Here is a 19,732-nt window from a genome sequence, read left to right on the forward strand (position 1 = left end):
GTTTCTCTTCTCTACGCCATTATTACAAATTTATATTTGTTTATGCATGTCGTTCTAGAGCATACATATTCATCGGTTCGAAATCTATTTACAAAGCTTATTTAAAAACAATAAAAATATTTATTAGTATTTAAATAGTAATGCAAGTTCTCTTTCCTATTGGTTTTTTTTTTTTTTTTGACTCCAGAATTTAATTTAAAAGCATGCGCAATTGGTCAATCTTTACTTTCCACATCCCGTGAGCGGAATGAAAACACAGTGATATTAAACTTGTATGTTTACTTTCATGACAGATACGGCGAATACTTGTGATGATGATGATGCGATCGAATGTTCTTACCAAAAGTGGGACCGTTTGATTTGTTTTGTCTGAGATTGAATTAAATTACGAATGAACTATTGACACAACAGAACATTCTACTATAAATTTTTAATCAAACTTTTTATAAAATTACATAAATTTCTGTAATGGCGGAGGTTTGCGATGTGGCAGTGCCTAGTGTTGACTGTAAAAATGACGATAGAGAATTTCTCTGTGGTGTTGTTGAAGGTAAAACTAAATGAGTAGACATGTTATTTCATTATATCACCAATGATAATTTTACTAATTTATATCATTAATGATAACTATAATATTGTGATTACCATACGTTTATTTGATTAATTGTATTGTAACAGGTCGTGAAACAGTTCCTTTGCTTTAGAAATGTTACATAAATGAGAATGATTTTTTTAATTAGTGTATATAATTATTTTATTTATCAATTATTAAAATTAAAATCAATTATATGTTGGTAATTCTTTGTTCTTTATTAAATATTTTGCTTTCACATCTGTCAGATTATTTGTTTTTTCCTCCTTCTGTTGCTCCAATTTGAGGAATAATAAAGGGTAGTAGTATATTAGTAATTTTTTATTTTATTGAGTTTCATTAATAATGAAACTAATTGTTACAATAAAAAGAAATGTGCTTAAAATTAAAAAAAAAAAATCAATATATTTTTTTTCGAGTGGAAAACTTTTGCCGATATTTCTTGACTCTTTTTTTTTTAAAGCTGTTTTTCGAAATTAGTTTTAAAATCTGAAAAATAATTTTTTATAAGGAGCATTTGTGTAACTGAGCGTTTAAATTGTAGCTTTTTAAAAAGAAAAAAAAATATTTTTTATATCTTAATTCCGTTTTACATATTTTAATTGTAAATTTCTGTTGAATTGATTTTGCATATATCTTTAACTCATATCTTGTTTGGGATAAAGGGAAATAAATACCAAGTTGATAATATTAATTGAATGTTATATAAATATTGAGATACATTTAGTTCCACTCAAAATTGTGAAGGGTAAATGGGATTTTAACCTTAAAAAAATGTTATCATTTGCAAGTGTTTTAGTAATTTCTGCTGTTGAAGAAATCCAAATAAAGTATAAAAAAAAACTGGTAAAATCGTAGTAGAATATTTTATGTAAAATTAGCCATATGTTGAGTTTGGGATGATAAAAAAATAGTGTTTTCATTTAATGCGCTTGTCTAATCATCTGTTCAAAAATGATTGATCATTTGTATTCAGTATTTTCTTCTAGAGATAATTAGGTTTAATATATTTAGATTAATTATATAATACTGTGCTTCTTTGTCATTACCCTGTAATGCTCATCTGGCAGAGAAAAAGACATCTATAAAATGTCTTCAATCTGGATTTTAATTTTTCTATGAGTCTTGTTAGTATATTGTCATGTTTCATAATAAAAGAATAAGATAAAGGATTAGTATTTTTTGTAAAATTTAAAAAGATCAAAATTTTTCATTGGAATAGATATTCACATTTTTGTGAATTTTTGCTACCTAGCTTCATGTTCCCGAAACTGACATTAATTGAAGCATGTAAAGTAATAATTATGTAAATACAAATCTCTTATTTTATTAATTTATGCAGCTAAGCTTTTTTGTATCAAAAAAGCAAAAATGTTATCATTTGCAAGTATTTTAATGATTTCTACTATTGGAGAAATTCAAACAAATTATAAAAGAAAACTGGTAAAATCTCGGTAAAATATTTTATGTAAAATTAGCCATATGTTGAGTGGGATAATAAGAAAATAGTGTTATTTTTTATTTCATGCACTTCTCTAATCATCTGTTCAAAAATGATCAATAATTTGTTTTCAGTATTTTATTTAGAGATAATTAGATTTAACATATTTAGATTAATTATATAAAACTTTGTCATTTTGCTAAATTCCCAACACTGAATTTTTATCTTGTCGAGAAAAAGACATATCTAGAAAATATTTTAAATGTAGTTTTTAATTTTTGTATGAGTAATATTAGAATATTGTCATGTTTTATAATAAAAGAATAAAACAAAGGATTAATATATTTTTTTTTTGTAAAATTTAAAAAGATCAAAATTTCTCATTGAAATAAATATTAATTTTTATGAATTTTTACTGCCTAACTTCATGTTTATGAAACCAACATTAATTGAAGGATATAAAGTAATAATTGCGTAAATACAACTCTTTTTATTTTATTAATTTATACAGCTAAACTCTTTACGTAACAGTCTGCATTTGGGAGAAATACTTTCTTCTCAGTTTAAAAAAAAGTTTTCATTTGCCATATATACGAGAAAAAAAAGTAGAAATGCAGACTGAAAGTAGAAAGTTAAAAAGCAAATTTATATTGAAGTATTAAATGTAAGTTCATATGAAATAACTTAATTTTTTAAATTAATTTTAGATTTTGATATTTTCTGAGAAAGTTTATTTGATGCAAAAAAATTTCCACTAAAAAATGGTAGATAATGGAGACATCATTTTGAGCCCTGTTTGCTGTATTGCATTAGAAAAATATATAAAACAGTAAATTTTGGAGAAATATAATTTTTATATTATGTGATTAAAAGATTTAAATTCCATGAAGAAAGTAAGGAATGCACAGTCTGTAATATTTCATATTTTGTAAAATTTCATAATTATGAAGAAATATTCATCGGATTTTAGTTTCGATATAGTTTTTTTTTTACATTCTTTTATTTTACTATTTGTGTATTCAAAATTGAAATTATTAAAAGGTTGCTTACAAATTGAATAATCTGATTTAGGAGGAAATTAGTTTTATGTCTATACATATGTATCGTATCTATCTTTGTATATACATCTCCAAACATAGGTATAAAGTTCATGTACTTAAGGTAATAAAAATCACATTTATGCTTACATATGTTATTTATCATTTATATATTGTTAAATTGGTTGGTATTTTTAATTTTTTTTAAAATTAAATTTTTTTATTTTAAAATTTTTTGTTCTTGGAAATAATGGTTAATATTTGGTGTTTTTTTAAAAAAAATCAGAATTCGCTTTTAGTTTCCTTCTTATATATATATTTAAATTGTAAAGCAGCGCTTGAATTTTTATTCAGGTTTACATGCACAGACATAATAATCCTTTTCTTTTACACAATTTTATTATGATTATGTTTGTGGACTATGCTTTATAGGTTTTTATGGAAGACCTTGGACTCCAGAACAGAGGCGAGATTTATTTGAGAAGTATGTATTCATTTTTCTTTGAGCTTCCAAATAGTTTTTTTATTAATTGGGATTTTTAAACTAACACCTAAGAAGAAACTAATTAAAAAGTTTAAGCATTTTTTTTAATTCATTAAATTGTGCCTTTTTTTATATTCTTTAAATTATTATAGATCATGTTAATGTGATTATGCAAATGTATTAGGGAAGGAATCTTTTTTATTTAAGATAAGAATAAAAAAATCGTAATTTTTTTCCTGTGTAGTTTAATTTTTAAAATCATTTGAAAAAAGTTTTAATAGAAATTATTCTTAAAACTTAATGATCTTTTGATATAATGTGTAAAAAAAAATCAAATTCATAAATTTTTGGATATTTTCGCCCTTTAATGTCATTTTGAAATATTTTAGTTAGAATATATTACTATTTTTATTCATTTAAATGAGGAATGTTGAAATGAGAATGTAATAAATTATGCATTTACTCAGAAAGGATTCAGAAATATAGAAGGCTTCTCTGAATTAGATCTTTATCTAAAATTTGTATTATGAATCAAGAAACTTCAAAATAACATTACTTTAATGATGTGTGGAAAATATCGAATTATGCGGTCTGCGAATAAAATATTTCCTTCTTATACTGGAATCAGTATGTTAATTATCAGTATTATTATTAATTACCTCATTTGTAGTTATTTTCATCTTACTACTAAATGTAGTAGCAAGGAATAGTTTATTCCTTTTTAATGCTTTAAAAGTATGTTTATGTTTTCATTGTATAATTTTTTAATATATAGAATGAAGAAGTTGGGTTTGAATGCTTATATGTATGCTCCAAAAGATGATTTCAAGCATCGAGCATACTGGAGGGAACTGTATTCTGTAGAAGAAGCAGGTGTGTACTTTAATGTTTGTGAGTGTATGCGATTGATAATATAACTTCATATCATAAAGTGTTTTATTTCAGTTTTTTAAAGTTTTGTTTTAATTTTTTTAATAAAAAGAATTGCATTTTTTCTCATTTAACTGTTTTCTTTATTTTGATGTAAACTGAGACATTTACTCGAATAAATTGAGCTGAATGTGTTATTTTATATTAAATGATCTATCACATTTTTCATTTCTTCTAATTGATTTTTTAGGTAAAGTTTTAGTTGTATGATAATCTAAAGTAATTTTATCCTACATTGTTTTTAGAGGGAAAATTGTCATTTTCTTTTTTTGTTATAACCATTTTTTGCAGCTTTATTAATTATTTTTGTATGGTTTTTTTGTAGATGCTATGTTTATTTCAGTGTTATTGTTTTTTACAGCTCAGAAGTGTTAAAATATAATTTAAGTACAATTCTGATGTATTATTTAATCTCCTAAAATTAAAACCTTGCATCCATCTGAAAGATCCCCTTTCTTCCCCTTTTAAATTTAAAATCTTAGAATGTATATATGAATTCTGTACAGAGTTGAGTTTCAGTTATGATTAAACTTTGAATGAAAATGAAATTATTAAATTTAATATCTAGTGCAGTATTTCCTAAAGTCTGGTACGTGTACCCCCAGGGGTACAATTAAAGTTTGATGGGGGTACAACTGAGGAGAAAGTCAACTCCTGGAAAATCATGCAACTCTGTCCAAAATGAAAGAGGGGCCAATCATTTGTGGTCCACTGTCTCTCCCTATGTGACCGAAATTGGAGAAACCTTAGATTTTTACAGCGGATGGGGTTAAGTACGCCCCGGTCGCTTTGGCTTACTTGCTTACAGCAGTCTTGAATGGGGAAAAAAATTTAAAAAATTCATGACGGCTTTTTATTTTGCCAGCTTTTATTAGGTCACACAACAGGAGAAGATATCTTTAATGTTATGAATCATTTTTATGCAAGAGAACAAAAGGGATTGGAATAGATGTGTTGGAATAAGCACAGATGGTGAGAAAAGTATGGTTGGAATTAATAAAAGACTCGTTGCAAGAATTTGAAATGCTGCCCTTAATTTCATATCCACACATTGTTGTATACACAGAGAGGCTTTGGCAACACGTAAGATGCCTGCTGAACTACAGAAAGTTCTAGATGAAAGCGTGGAAATTGTTAACTACATAAAAGACGTCCTTTGAATTCACAACAAATATATGAAGAAATGGGAAGTAGTCATACCCAGCTTCTTTTTCATACCGATGTTCATTGGCTGTCTCGAGGAAAGGTTCGGAATAGATTGTTTGAACTTAGACATGAACTTCAATGTTTTCTTAATGATAGATTTGAGTTGAGAATTGTTTACATGACTGGAAATGGCTTTGTAAACTAGCATACTTAGCAGATATATTCTCTGTTTTAAGTTGCCTCAACTTATTGTTAGAAGGCAAAGAAATTTCATTGTTTCAAGATAAAGTGAATGCTGCCATCGCAAAACTAAATTTATGGCAAAAGAGAGTTGGTAGTGGAGAAGTAGACTCGTGTCCCTCTCTTCATGAGTTTATAACAAGTTCGATTAATAAAATTGATGCTGATACTCTGAAATGCATAACATGGCATTTGGAGAGTTTTCAAGTGTGTTTGAAAAACTATTTCCCTGATTTAAACTAAAATATGGAATGGATAAGAGATCCGTTTAACATTGATACAACATCCATGCCAGAAGATTTGACGCATGCAGAAGAAGAGCAATTGTTGGAATTGGCTTCAGACGGATTTTTGAAAATTAAACATAGGGAGAGTATCTTAACATCATTCTGGTTACAAATGCAACATATGTATCCAGTCTTAACAGAAAAAGTTCTGAAATACATCTTGCCTTTTCCAACTTCATATTTATGTGAAGTTGCTTTTTCAGCATTTGTAGAGATTTAAGTCGGGTGAAAAAAAACAAACCGAAACAGACTATTGGACGTGGAACCGCATCTGAGATTAAAATTAACAAACAGGGAACCAAATTATGACGATCTGTCATCTCAGCACAAACAATTTCATCCTTCTCATTGATCCAAATAAATGTTACTTACAATATAACTTTTATTTATATTTTATTATGAATAACTTTTTTCTCTTTTCTTGTTATTTTGTGTATGTCACAAATAAAGAAAAAATAAATATATTTTTGATTGTTATTAAAATACATCCATTTTTTTTATGAGGGGTACACAGCATTACGAAAATTATAGAAGGGGTACACATATGTCAAAAGTTTTGGAAATACTGATCTAGTGGAATGAAGTAGTTGCTGAGTTAACTGTCAGGAAATGGTAAAATTGGTAACGATTGGATTGACAGAGTTTTCTTGCATTACATTAATCACTTTATGTATGGCAAAATTTTTCTAATTGTTACTAAACCATTGAATCATTAGGTTTCCAAGTTGAGGTATAGAATCACCCTTGAGAGTTCTGCCCTTCAGCCTTCTTTTCTGTATCTATTATTAATCATCAATTTTACAAGTTACTTGCTAAAGCCCTTGCTTATTGATATTTGCCAAACTGTATTATACTTCATTAAAGTCTTAAGTTAATTAAGACTAATATGTTAAATCATGGCACGCACTTATGAAAGGTAAACCAGTGATTTTTATATAAATTTTCTCCTTCATCAATTATTATTTTTCAGAACATTTAACATCGCTTATCCAAGCTGCAGCAGAGAATGATGTTACATTTTTCTATGCATTGTCACCTGGTTTAGATATAACATATTCAAACCCTAAAGAAATTCTTGCTCTTAAGCGAAAATTGGAGCAGGTGAGTATTTTGCAGCTTCTTATGGAAATTTTCTGTGTGTATAATTTCAAAATTCTACATTTATTGTTGTAGTTGTTATTGCACAAACATAAACTAAAAATATTTTTATGCAGAGCTGTGTTCTGCATAGATATAAAATGTCTGAAATAAGAACATGCTTGTTGTCTTTGTGTGTGGGTGAAACATTTGTATAACTTCATTACTTTTTCTGCAATTCAGCTAACATTTGTTGGTATTTAGAATTTTAGCAGGGTTGCCACATGAATGATACTAAAGATATTTATTTATGGAACTATGGAAGAAATATGACTAAATGCTGTTACACAAAAAACTCCTTACTTTATGGTAAAAGTTAACTCATTAGAAGTTTTGTAAATAAGATGTTTCACCTGTAATACTGATTCATTTAATGTGAATTATCCCATATAATCAGATTTTATTGAAAAAACTGTCATATTATAATTTCCCAAACAAAAATCATGCATAATTTGCTATAAACTGGTTTGAAGAGCAACAATTTGACCAGCTCAAAATTTGTGGTGATTGTTTATTAATGATAGTTTGCAATTGCTGATGGCCAGATGGAGCCGTGGTGGCCTGGTGGTATGGTCTCGGCTTCGGAACTGGTGGGTTCCAGGTTCGTGACCCGATTCCACCGAAGAACCGTTGTGTAAGGGGGTCTGTTGCACGTTAAATCCGTTATGACCAAATGTCCTCCCGCTGGAGTGGTGTGGTGTGGAGAGGGGGGTGCCAGCTCAGGTGTCGTCCTCGTCATCTGACCGCGGTTCCAAATTACGAGGTCCATTCCAAAATAGCCCTAGTGTTGCTTCAAACGGGCGTTAATATAACCAAACCTGATGGCCAGATAAAAGCTATAAGATACCAGATCCTGTTGATGAAATAGATTTTTTGTAGTTAAAATATCAGAAAATGTCAAAAGTGTGTCATTAATGTAAATGTTAAAGTAAAATGAATTAAATGAAAGTAAGAGCTCTGCTTTCTGCAGCTAAATTAAACTGCTAGTTCCTTTTCATTAGAAAAATAATCTTAGATATTTCCATTTTGTGTCAGAATATTTAATCATTTCTGGTTTTATAAACATTTAGTTCTTGACTTTTCATTGCAAAATTGGAGATAAAATGATAATAAATTACTCACACTGAAGGAATTGAATAGATGTTATGGCTTATAAACAATATTCCATGAAAAAGAATATATTTTTATTATAAAACAGTGCTGGAGTAACCAGAAAGAGCAGTAAAATAATTTATGTGTCAGTATGTAATTGTTTCTCCCATTTCAAATATATTCTTTTGAAATCAGTTAATTTTTGTGATCAGAAACCAAAACAAGTGTTCCCATTTGCCCAAAATTCATTTGCAGTGACCCCGATTGATCCAAATTTAATTTACACATTGCATTTTCTGAAAATCTTCTGTGAACTGCATTATTATATAGCCATGGCTATTTACATATATAACAGAGTAAAAATATTTTTTAATAATTTTATTTCTGTTGATGTTAGAAGTATGATTATGGAAATATAGGTAAATTAATGCAAGTGTATTATGAGTAGCAATATTATAATTCTGTTATATAATGTACTTGAACTAGTTATTTTAAATTGTTTCAGTTTTATGAAATCAAATTTAGAATTTATTCAATTTTCTACGTTATGAAAATTTTAAGTGCTGGTATAATTATAAATGCTAGAGTTATTAAAACTTAATTTTTTATAGGTTTGCCAGTTTGGTTGCAGTGCGTTTGCTCTTCTTTTTGATGATATTGAACCAGAGATAAGTGAGACAGATAAAGAAGTTTACCAATCTTTTGCCCATGCACAGGTTGCTGTTGCCAATGAAATTTTCGAATATCTTTCCCATCCAAAGTTCATATTTTGCCCAACTGGTATGTTATAGTGAAAAAAAAAAATCTGATGAAATTTTTAATAAAATATAAATTATTATGAAGTAATTAGCAATGATGACGCTATGTCGATTTATGAAATATAACAAAGATACCAAATATCCTCCAGTTGATAATTTTCTTATTTTTAAAAAAATTATTAAAATTACCAAATTTTTCTTTGCAATTTTATAAATTCCCTGCCTCTTGTTTTTAGTCAGTTAATTAGTTTAAGTGTGTTTGATCATTAATTTCATTTTGGGCATTTATTTGATCATAATTAATTTATTAGCATTTAAAAAATTAGAATGCTCTTTATCTATTGTTGACATTTTATGGCTGTTTCCTGAGCTTTCATTTTTTTGCAAAATAATTGATGTGTGTGGTCTTTATTTTGTTAAAAAAAATAGTATTCAGTTCTGCAAATAAATGTCGTTTTTATAGATTTCAACTTGCTACTTTTAACTATTTGTTTAGATATGACCACCAGATCATCTTATTCTTTGAGGTACACCTCAAGATATCAGCAAATACATTTATTATGCAGTATTACTGGAAAGAGAAAATTTTACAAATAATTTAACTTAGGGAAAATAAGTTTTCTTATTCTAAATTTTTCCATCCATTCATAATTATTTTCATTGTTATGCAGTGATTAAAATTACTTCTTTTGATAGATCTCAATAACCTCGATCTCAATACAAGTTTAATTTTAATTAAAGTGTGTCTTTTGTTTGAATAACTTTTAGGTTTATTTTTGCGTCATATAAAAGGAAAAATACAAATATTATCCTCTTCTCATATTTTTAAAAAATAATTTTTTTATCAAGCATAATTAATGTTGTTTCATTATCAAGTCTGCTTATTTGGAGAAATGCTTCTGGCAAATAATTTGTTATTTTGTTTCCCTAAGATTTAGAGATACCTTTACTGATTTTATGTGGTTACAATGTAATTGAAACTTTAATTTCAGATAATATATGGGACGGTTTTATTAAATAAAATTGAATATGAGCAGGATTTTTCTGTAAAATGATAAAATTGAAACATTTAATTTCAGAAAAAGGTAAAGTATCTCATATAGCTTTAAGATGGGATATTTATCTGCAAAAGAAATTGAATAATTTCACTTGAGCATTATATTCAATTTTAAAGTAAGATAAAAGAGAACATTTTGAGTACATTTTTCATTGCTTGGTTCAGAATTGCATTTTGTTTATACATGCTATATTTATTTCAATTTATTCATTTTGTGTTTGCATATTGTTGTATAGGATAGGCATTTTCAATATTCTTATAAATTGTGTACCATAATTCAGGGATAATGTTTAAAACAATGAATTTTCATTTTTAAATAAGATGAAACATTGTGATATTCCTTTGTAAAAGTCACTTTTAATATAGTAATAGGTCATGCCCTAATTGTAAAACTGGGATTTTTCTTAAAGTAAATCAAATTATTTTATGGTTCTTTTCAGTTACCAAACATATGATATCATTTTATGATGTGATTAAAAGAATGTTTTGTTTAAGAGAAGAATAAATGTGTCATCTTATTTAAAAGTGAAAATATGCTGTGTTGTTTTATAGCATTTTCATTCTACTTAAAGGTTCAGTAGAAGAGAAACTGCATTGTTTTTAAAAACCTGATAATATTATAAAAAGAAAAAACCGTTTGGTGTGAATTAATAGATAGATGCATAATTTCTTACTAAATCACCATAAAGAATTTAAATGGGTTTTAAAGTTTATTTTTATCTAATTTATTTATGTATAATTCTTTTATTCATTTACTATATGTATATTTGAAAATTGATAGTTTATAGTTTTTATGGATAATTTTTTTTTATTTATATACAGAATATTGTGCTGCTAGAGCTATTCCAAATGTTCAGAATTCAGAATACTTGAATACAATTGGACAGAAGTTGCATCTGAATATAGATATAATGTGGACTGGTAAGTTCTGAACAATATATTTTGTTTTACTTAAAAATAATAGAGGGAGAATTTATTTTCTTTTCTTTTTTTGTATGTGCATTGTTTGCATCGCTATCGCATTTACAAAAATGATTTGACAAAATAACAATGATAAGCATTGAGCAATGAATGATTTGTCTTTTATTATATAAATAAACAAAAATATTGAAATAAAGTAGATCTAATCATGTCTGATTTCATATTAAATATTTTCATAAATTCCTTCTTAAAATTAAATTTCTTGTAAAATGTTGTCATGTCTGCATTTTTATATTATGCCGTTTGTGCATGTATTAAAATAAATATTATACCTAAATCTTAATTGTTAGACAGTGTGTATGCTTATCATTCTGAGATTAAAAATAACTTAAAAAGGTGTTTAGAAAATATAGTTGATGTACCGTCTTAATTTTTTTTAAAAGACTAACTTGATTTCCTCTCTACAGATTTTTGACTTAATTTCTCTTAAGATTAATTAGATTTTATCTATATAGATTTTACATATAAGTTCTTGCAATTTAAAAGGAACAGGGAAAATTTGTTTGTTAGATCTATTGCTTTTCTATGCTTATATATGTAATTTACCAAACTAAATTCTCGGTTATAGAAATTTTATCTAATGTTAGCAATTACTTCATTTATAAAAGGTGTTAAAGGTTATGACACAGATATTTATTTGAATGTGCGTGATTTGCAAATTACATTATCTCGAATAGGTTGATATAAAAGGAAGTGTTTATGTGAGTTTGTCTCTGTGCATGTGTCAGCAATGTTCAAATAAATCTATTACACATACAGCTATGAAATTTGGCACACAAGTCGTTGCAATGGTGGGTCAATGCTCCTCAAGTCATGAATTTAAAAATTTAATGTAGAAAATTTTAAATTGAATGTTTTCCATTGTTTTGGATAATTTTTCACATGTATTTGTCCTTGATATGATTTCTAATGAATGTAAAAAAAAAAAAAAAAAATCTTTGCACCTTCTTAAAGAGCAATTAGTTGCCAAACTGAAGTTTATTTTGAAATTTTGATGTAATTTTCTGAATTTTGTGAAACTTTTTATTAATCACTTTCTCAAAAAATGTAAAAAATTGAAGCTAAAACTGTTGCTCCCCGGTATGCTAAATCAGCTATTTTTTTTCAAATTTTTTGCATTTGTTATTTGAGCATTTTTTTCTAATTTAAAATGAACGATCAAAATATCTTCTTTTATTAATTTTTAATTGTTTTCTGGACAGTGAAATTTCTTTCCAGTTAGATAGTTTAAGCAAAATAAGTTTAATTAATGTAGTTGCGATTATAAATTTAAAATATATTCCGAAATGTAGCATTAGCAAGAGGTCTATGCAAAAGAATTCACTTAATTGTAACTAAATTACAATATTTGTTTTTTGAGTCAAAAATTGTGAGATATATCACACATATTTCTTCTTTCTCATAACATCAGTATGCCATTCAAATTCAAATGAAAGCAATCTCCAGTTAATTTGGCATGTAGTATGGCAATAAATAAAGTATAAGGGCACACCTTTGAAAAAATTGTGATGTTAAAGAGCACTGTTTTTAGTCATGGACAGTTAAATATGGGCTTCTCAAAAATAAAATCTTTTGACTGTTATAGCTTGAATAGAGAAATAGTCAGCTGCATGTACTAATAAATTTGAAAGGACTTGATTTTGATTGATGTAAATAATTTTGAATTTTAGACATCTTAGAATTATACATTTTATCCTCCAAAATTTTAACCATTATCTATATATTTTTTTACTACTGGAAAATATTAATTTTTAAAATTAGTTATGTAGTTTTCAGTGATTGAAAAAAATTAAGGCAATTTAAAATAATTAAAATTAAACTTTGTGCTATTAATGTACTCATAATTTTCTATTATTTGTAGAAATGCATAAGTGCATGGTGAGAAAATGATCATCAGTTGGGATGACTTACTGCGCAAAAGTATTTCAACATGGTTCTGAGCGGGGGGGGGGGGCATTGAAGAAGCTAAGAAAGGGTGTAAACTTTTAGTTATTTTTATATGATTTAAAATCTAACTATTTGCTTTCGAAAAGCAGTTCGCCTACTTATATATTTGAAATAATTGATAAAATCCAAGAAATATACTCCCAGCCACGTACAATACGCTGATTTCGCCAGTTTTTGCTACATTTGAGGGATATGTCATGGAGTTCTTAAACTCAAGGTTCTTAGCCTCCGGACTGAACAGGTGGTGGGTATTAACATGACAATGAGATTACTTAGTATGTGGTTGTACTTTTTTTTGTTGCTACGTATGAAAGTAATGACACCTAGATATGTCGTCAGTAGTTGCTTATCCTTTATGGATCTAATTTTTGAGATAAATCTCTGAAACATTACTTGCCTTAAACAGTATGCGTTGTCTAAGGGGAAAAAAACCGTGATAGAGTTCCACAACTTAAGCAATTTCGCAATTTTTATTTCACATGAAAGCTTATGACCTCTTAGATATGTTATCAAGGGTCGTCTGCCCTCTCTGCCTCTGTTTTTAACAGACATTGCAAAATAAAATTGTGTGCTTACAACTCAATAATTGGGCCGATATCACCGATTTTAGTCGTCAATTAATTTCGCCATTTTGAAATCATAGGTAATTAATTAGAAAGCTCTCATTATTATGTATTTGCAACTTAAAATGGTGCCTTCTTTTATTTTGATGTGTTTATCGAAATTGATCGACAGAGTGTTAATAACATTGATATTATAGCTGGAATCGGAAAGTGTTAATAGGATTAATTTAGTCATGTCAGTCAACTTAGAAGAATTGCATTTTATCACAAGAAAGGTGCCATATTATTTTAAATTGTGCTTGAGTAATGTTATCTTTTTGATTGGTTTGCTACACTTCAAAGTAGCAGAATTAATTGTGAAACTGGCCCATTTGTTAGGTTGAGTGGTCTGTCAATGTTTTATTTTGCAATATTTATCCAAAATTGCAATATACAGTGAAGTAAGTTAACTTTTTTTTTTTTAAATATCTGTTGAAAATGGAGGGTGGCTGATCACTCACGACATATTTAAAGGGCATTAACTTTCATCTGAAACAATAATTTTTAGGATCTACTTAGTGTTTGGGGTTGATTGACTGTTTATTTATTACCCTTATTTTTTAAAAATATATGTATGTTATCAAATGCGCAACAAAACTTTTAAATTTCATTATCTTGTTCTCTTTTTTTTTAGTGTCTTCTTTTTCAGTTATTAATTTTTATCTTATCTATCATTTAGCAATACTATTATTATAAATGAAAAAATAAAAAAAAACCCTAAAATTACCTTAATTATTGCAATTTTTTTAAAATGATTTCTGGTTTACGAATTGTATTTATGTATTAAAATATAATAGAATTCTAGAAGAAGTCTTGATAGTAAAAGTTATTTTTATAAAATTTATGATTTATTTATCAAAACTTTTGAAAAAAAGTTGAATTTGGAAAAATTTTACTTAGAATGTTCATTGTTATTTTTTTTGGAGTTATTATTTGCAGCTAGGCATATAAAAATGTTAATTATCACTTCATTAAATTTGCCAGACAAAATTTGTAATAATTCTACTAATTATATATAGTTTTTATTTTTCCTGTCTCATCTGCCAGAAGATGCATACTGTATTGATGGGATTAAATTAATCAAATCTCTCTGTAATATGAAGCCGATTGTTTTTCAATTTAGAACCCGAGGAGTCCCAATTGAAAAATTTAGTTTGCCCTGAGTTTGTAGTTGGAGATGAGAATAGAATCTTAAAGCCGATTATTAGTGAATAAAAAAAAAAAAATGCTGATAATAAAAACCTATATATTGTTTGCCAACGGATTCTAAAACCCTCCGCGCTTTTGTGCATGCGTTAGGATGGGTTTAATTCGCCAAAATAGGATTGAAAGGATGCATTTAACAATAAGGTAAATTCGGATTCCTCGCGGACTGAATTAAAATAAAATAATACGGTCAGTGACGAGAAGATACTCGCATACACTTAAAAAAAAGAAAAGAATTGAACAAAAAAGTAAGGGTGAAAATCTAGGTCAAACAATGACGCAGAATACCGGAACGCGTCTCATCCCTTAATGCGGTATAATCGTCGAAAAGTAGTCGTTCTCAGGATACTGAATCGAACAATATATTTGTGTATAATGATGTTCTGTGAGACCATCATACTGTGATATTTTTGAATATAGATACAGCTACTTTTTTTTGTTTTGTTTTTGAAGTTTTCTTCCTACCAGCCTTCTGTATATAATTCCAAGTGGGATATCATGGAATCCTTATTTTTGTTGCTTAGAAGTGGGCTGATTTGTTAGGGATCCAGTATTCACTTATAGATTAAAAATATACGACTTAACAGATACTGTACATGCATCTAGATAATTAGATAATTTTTTGAAGAAATTTGAAATAGAAATTTCTTTACGAGAATGCTTTGTTAAATACTGATAAATCTCAATTAATTGATTTTCATTCAATTTTAGGTCCTAAAGTTATTTCTAAGGAAATAACTATTGAATCTATTCAGGAGCTTTCAGAGGTATTGCATCGTCCACCATTGATTTGGGATAATCTACATGCGAATGATTACGATCAGAAACGATTATTTCTTGGCCCTTATTGTGGAAGATCAACTGAACTTATACCTAGGCTAAGAGGAGTTCTGAGTAATCCTAACTGTGAATATGAAACAAATTTTGTTCCAATTCATACTTTGTCTCAGTGGAGCAAATGTACTATTGATGGAAAAAGAGAATTAAATTTAAGTAAGCTGAGATATTTTCATATCTAAATTAATTTTAAAACTTTTTTTTTAGGATTTAGTTGGAGTATTACTTAGTTATTTCTCATTCTCTTATTGATTTTGTATTGCAGGTGATTCAGTGAGTGCTGATATAAAACTTGAAACAGAGAATGAGTTTGGTTCTACGGAAGATTTAGTTTCTCCTGTTAGTCCGAATACATATCATCCAAAAAATGCTCTGAAAATTGCAATTAAGGACTGGATGCCTGAATTTTATAAAGCAAAAAATGCATTTGGGAGAACAATAAGTGCTCCTTTAGTTCCTACTCCAATTCCAGCCTGTCCTTTGCCAGTCATTACTTCTTGTTTTTCTACTGCAAATATACCCACGCCTGCTGCTCCTGGTCGTGCTAGTCCTGTTTTAGATTCATCCTATCAACCTTTATCCAATGAATTAGTTAATTCATTAATAACTAATACTACTCCCAAAGAATCAAATAATTTGGAACCCATGGATTGTAATCCATTGCCTCCTTCACCTAAGCTTTCACTTACAGTTGAAAATGAAATTATTCTGGAAACAGATTCTAAGCCTGAAGATCAGCCAGAAATATCATTGAAAGAGGAGATAACTGAAGAAATGCAAACTGAACCTATTGATGTAGTAGGTAATAATGATTCAGAACCAAAACAGCTTACAGAAAGTGACATTACCTTGTTAATAGACTTATTTTATCTACCTTTTGAGCATGGAAGAGAAGGTATTAAAATATTGCAAGAATTTCATTGGCTGAAATCCCATGGGTATATTGTATGCCAAAGTAAGAGAAAAGGAAGAGAACCTGAGAGTCCTGAAGTTCAAGAATGGTTAAACCGAGTAGCTAAATTTGATAATATGACTCAAGCTGTTGGAAAATTATTGATGCACTTAACATTTTGTCCTAACAGGTCTCTACTTTATGACCTTTATCCTTACATTTGGGATATAAAAGGTGTTGTTTCCATGTTGAATTCGTATTTAAAATGGATTGGTAAGTTATAAAAATCTCATTTTACTATATGACTTTGAGATATTTCGGATGTATTTAATAGTAATAAAATGAGTTGAAATAATAATTAATCTTTTGAAAAAATGACAGCACTGTGTTAGTTTTTAAGTCGCATTATTGTTTTTAATTTTTAATAATTAGACTGCATGCTAAGCTTACTTTTTTAATTAGTTATTGAAATAATTCATAAAATCGTTATTTAGTCTGCTCATGAGTGTTTTTTCTGCTGAAAAATTTAATCACTATATTTAGGCATAAAAAGAAAATTTAGCATTTTAGTAAATGTTAAATGCTTTGTGGCAGATTATAAATATTTTAGGAGTTTGCTTAGTATTGGGAAAAAAAAAATATTCGTATTGTTTATCATTATTTGAGATGCATTTTATTTGTAATTATTAGTTGTTTTGCTAGGCGCTTGTTCTTTAATATTTTTTTGCCAAGGTGGGATGTTATGTATTAAAAGATTTTAAAGTAATTGAGTATTTACTATATTTTCTGGGATTAAAAAATTTTTTTTTTGTTCCACGGGATTGTAGTAGTTTATCTTTTTGTCGCTTTTTAAATATTTCTGAAGTATTGTTTGATTTTGGTTTTTATTTTATCTGAAGAAATTAAACTGATTAAGACAAGTGCAATTTGTAGTCTGTTGCTGATTTCTATCAATTTATAGTTCATATTAACCTCACTTTTGAGAAGAAATTTTGAATTTTCTGGGCTAATTGTATGTATTAGAAACTTAACTGCTAATGTCTGGTTTGCAATATTTGTATGCAGACCCTGATTAAGAAAAAATAATCTTGGATTCTTTGTGTTCTACCTTTGAAGAGGCCACTAAAATGTCATTTAAATATATAAAAAGAAAAGCCCCCCCCCCATAAAAAAGTGAACAAATTCTTAAATGAAAGGTTTGAACAATGATGGTATGTTTCATATTTTATATGGTTTTATTGTTTTTTTTTTGTTTTGTTAATATTTTTCAACAACTAGAATTTGGGAGTAAATTCTAAGTAGGTCAATATTTCAGAAAATATATTCTTTCCTTTTAATATATTGTGCAAGTCTTTTATTTTGGAAATTGGATAGTTTTTAAGTTACTGTAGTTCATGGTTAGTTTTTGTTCCGTCTCTCTTTATGGCTAATATAAATATATACTTTCTAATATAAATACTTTCTAATATAAATATATACTCCTTGCTAGGCCATTTCTAATTAAATGGAGTCTAATTCGTAAATTTGGAATGATTATTGTAGGTCTTAATCTTATGTTAAAAATTTGAAGCTAAATGTGCCATGTGTTGTTAACATTTAATATTATCATTAATAATTAATTATCATTAGTAAATATGTACTGCTGCATATTTACCAATCTTTCACTATTACTAAAGAGTTGTGAATACCTTAATGTTCACAACATCTTTTCATACAATTGAAAAATGCAATATATATGAAAATTTCAGACTATTCACATATACTTTAATTTTCAGAAGTCCTTATTAGCCAATTGTTTAACTTTTAATTACAGATATTAAAAAAGTGTTTACCTTCTTATTTGGGAAATAATATTGACAGATTAATGAGATTTATTCTGCTTAGTAAATATTGTATTAGAGTTTATCTGTTTATGGGAAGTGTTGATGATTATGAAATAATAAGTACAGGAAGAATTGGATAATGTGTAAAACTAAATATTTGGCCCCATTAGTCACTGGTCACCATGTGATTTATTTACATGATACTGAATGGTAGTATTGCAGTTTCAACATTTGGTAATATTCATAGTATGCAACTATTTGAGAATTTTTAGTTTATTTATTATTACTTTTCTTTTAGTTTATAATTTCTTAAATGGAGATATTTTGGTATTGTAACTTCTGTATGGATGTACATGTTTCTGATTTTAATACCGGATAAAAAGTGCCAAAAGTTGTAAATTCATTGATTTTTTTAAACAATAGGATCGGTTTATGTATATTGTTTAAATGCAAGTATATTATAAATTAGTCTTATTATTACATAGATTTAATTTTCAGTTTATAGAAATATTGCTTATCAATTCAGTATTGTAATTAATTCATTCAAATTGTACTAAAATTATGACCTTGAGATTTATATAAAATAGAATGCTTATAATAGTGAAGAATGAATGATTTTCCATTCAAGCAAATTATCTTTTGTAGATTTAAAAAAAAAAAATCAAAATTGTTTTAATTGAAATAAGTAAAGAACACATTCTTCATTGAAGATAATCCTGTTTCACTATCCTTTTATCATCTGAATTTCCTTTCCATGATTCAAAGTATGTACATTTAGATGAGGCATCAAATGGTATGAAGACCTGGGCAAAAGCATGTTGCATTTTATTGCTGTAGTCTTGGGAACAGTAAACCTTTTGCAGTATGTGAATATGTATTGGTAGATTCTATCGGTAATTGTGACAATATATACAAAAAAATAGAAAATTTTTCCAAGCATAATAGTAATCAAAACTGTTCTAATTCATAAAGATAAGTGGATATTGAAATACAAATTAGCTAAAAAATATAATCATTTGTTATTCCATCATCATTTGTTATTAGCATTAAAAATGAGAGGCATTTCCAAAATTTTATTTAAACCAAAGCTATCAAAAAGTAAACACTTATCTAGCAAGCATTTATGGTAAAAGGGGAATTTGTGAACAATTCTTGTTTTTTCTTAACACTCTTTAAGTGATACCAGTGGTGCTGAACTATCCAAGTTTGGATCACATAGCAGTTACAACGAGCCCTTTGGTCT

The 19,732-nt window shown here is 27.6% G+C and overlaps 1 protein-coding gene across 2 annotated transcripts in view; it reads left to right on the top strand.

Moving 5' to 3' along the window:
- Positions 1-259: 259 nt before the first annotated feature.
- LOC129960188 (protein O-GlcNAcase-like) overlaps positions 260-19,732 on the top strand; it is a 56,433-nt gene continuing 36,960 nt past the window's right edge. For both annotated transcript variants that reach the window (XM_056073406.1, XM_056073407.1), the window contains exons 1-8: positions 260-550; positions 3,503-3,554; positions 4,330-4,427; positions 7,128-7,258; positions 8,998-9,166; positions 11,024-11,122; positions 15,649-15,930; positions 16,040-16,939. In XM_056073406.1, the coding sequence (XP_055929381.1) occupies positions 469-550; positions 3,503-3,554; positions 4,330-4,427; positions 7,128-7,258; positions 8,998-9,166; positions 11,024-11,122; positions 15,649-15,930; positions 16,040-16,939 (1,813 nt within the window). In that variant the 5' untranslated portion in view covers positions 260-468. The remainder of the gene's footprint in view (positions 551-3,502; positions 3,555-4,329; positions 4,428-7,127; positions 7,259-8,997; positions 9,167-11,023; positions 11,123-15,648; positions 15,931-16,039; positions 16,940-19,732) is intronic.

Source organism: Argiope bruennichi, chromosome X2 (assembly GCF_947563725.1).
Source record: "Argiope bruennichi chromosome X2, qqArgBrue1.1, whole genome shotgun sequence".
NCBI lineage: Eukaryota > Metazoa > Arthropoda > Arachnida > Araneae > Araneidae > Argiope > Argiope bruennichi.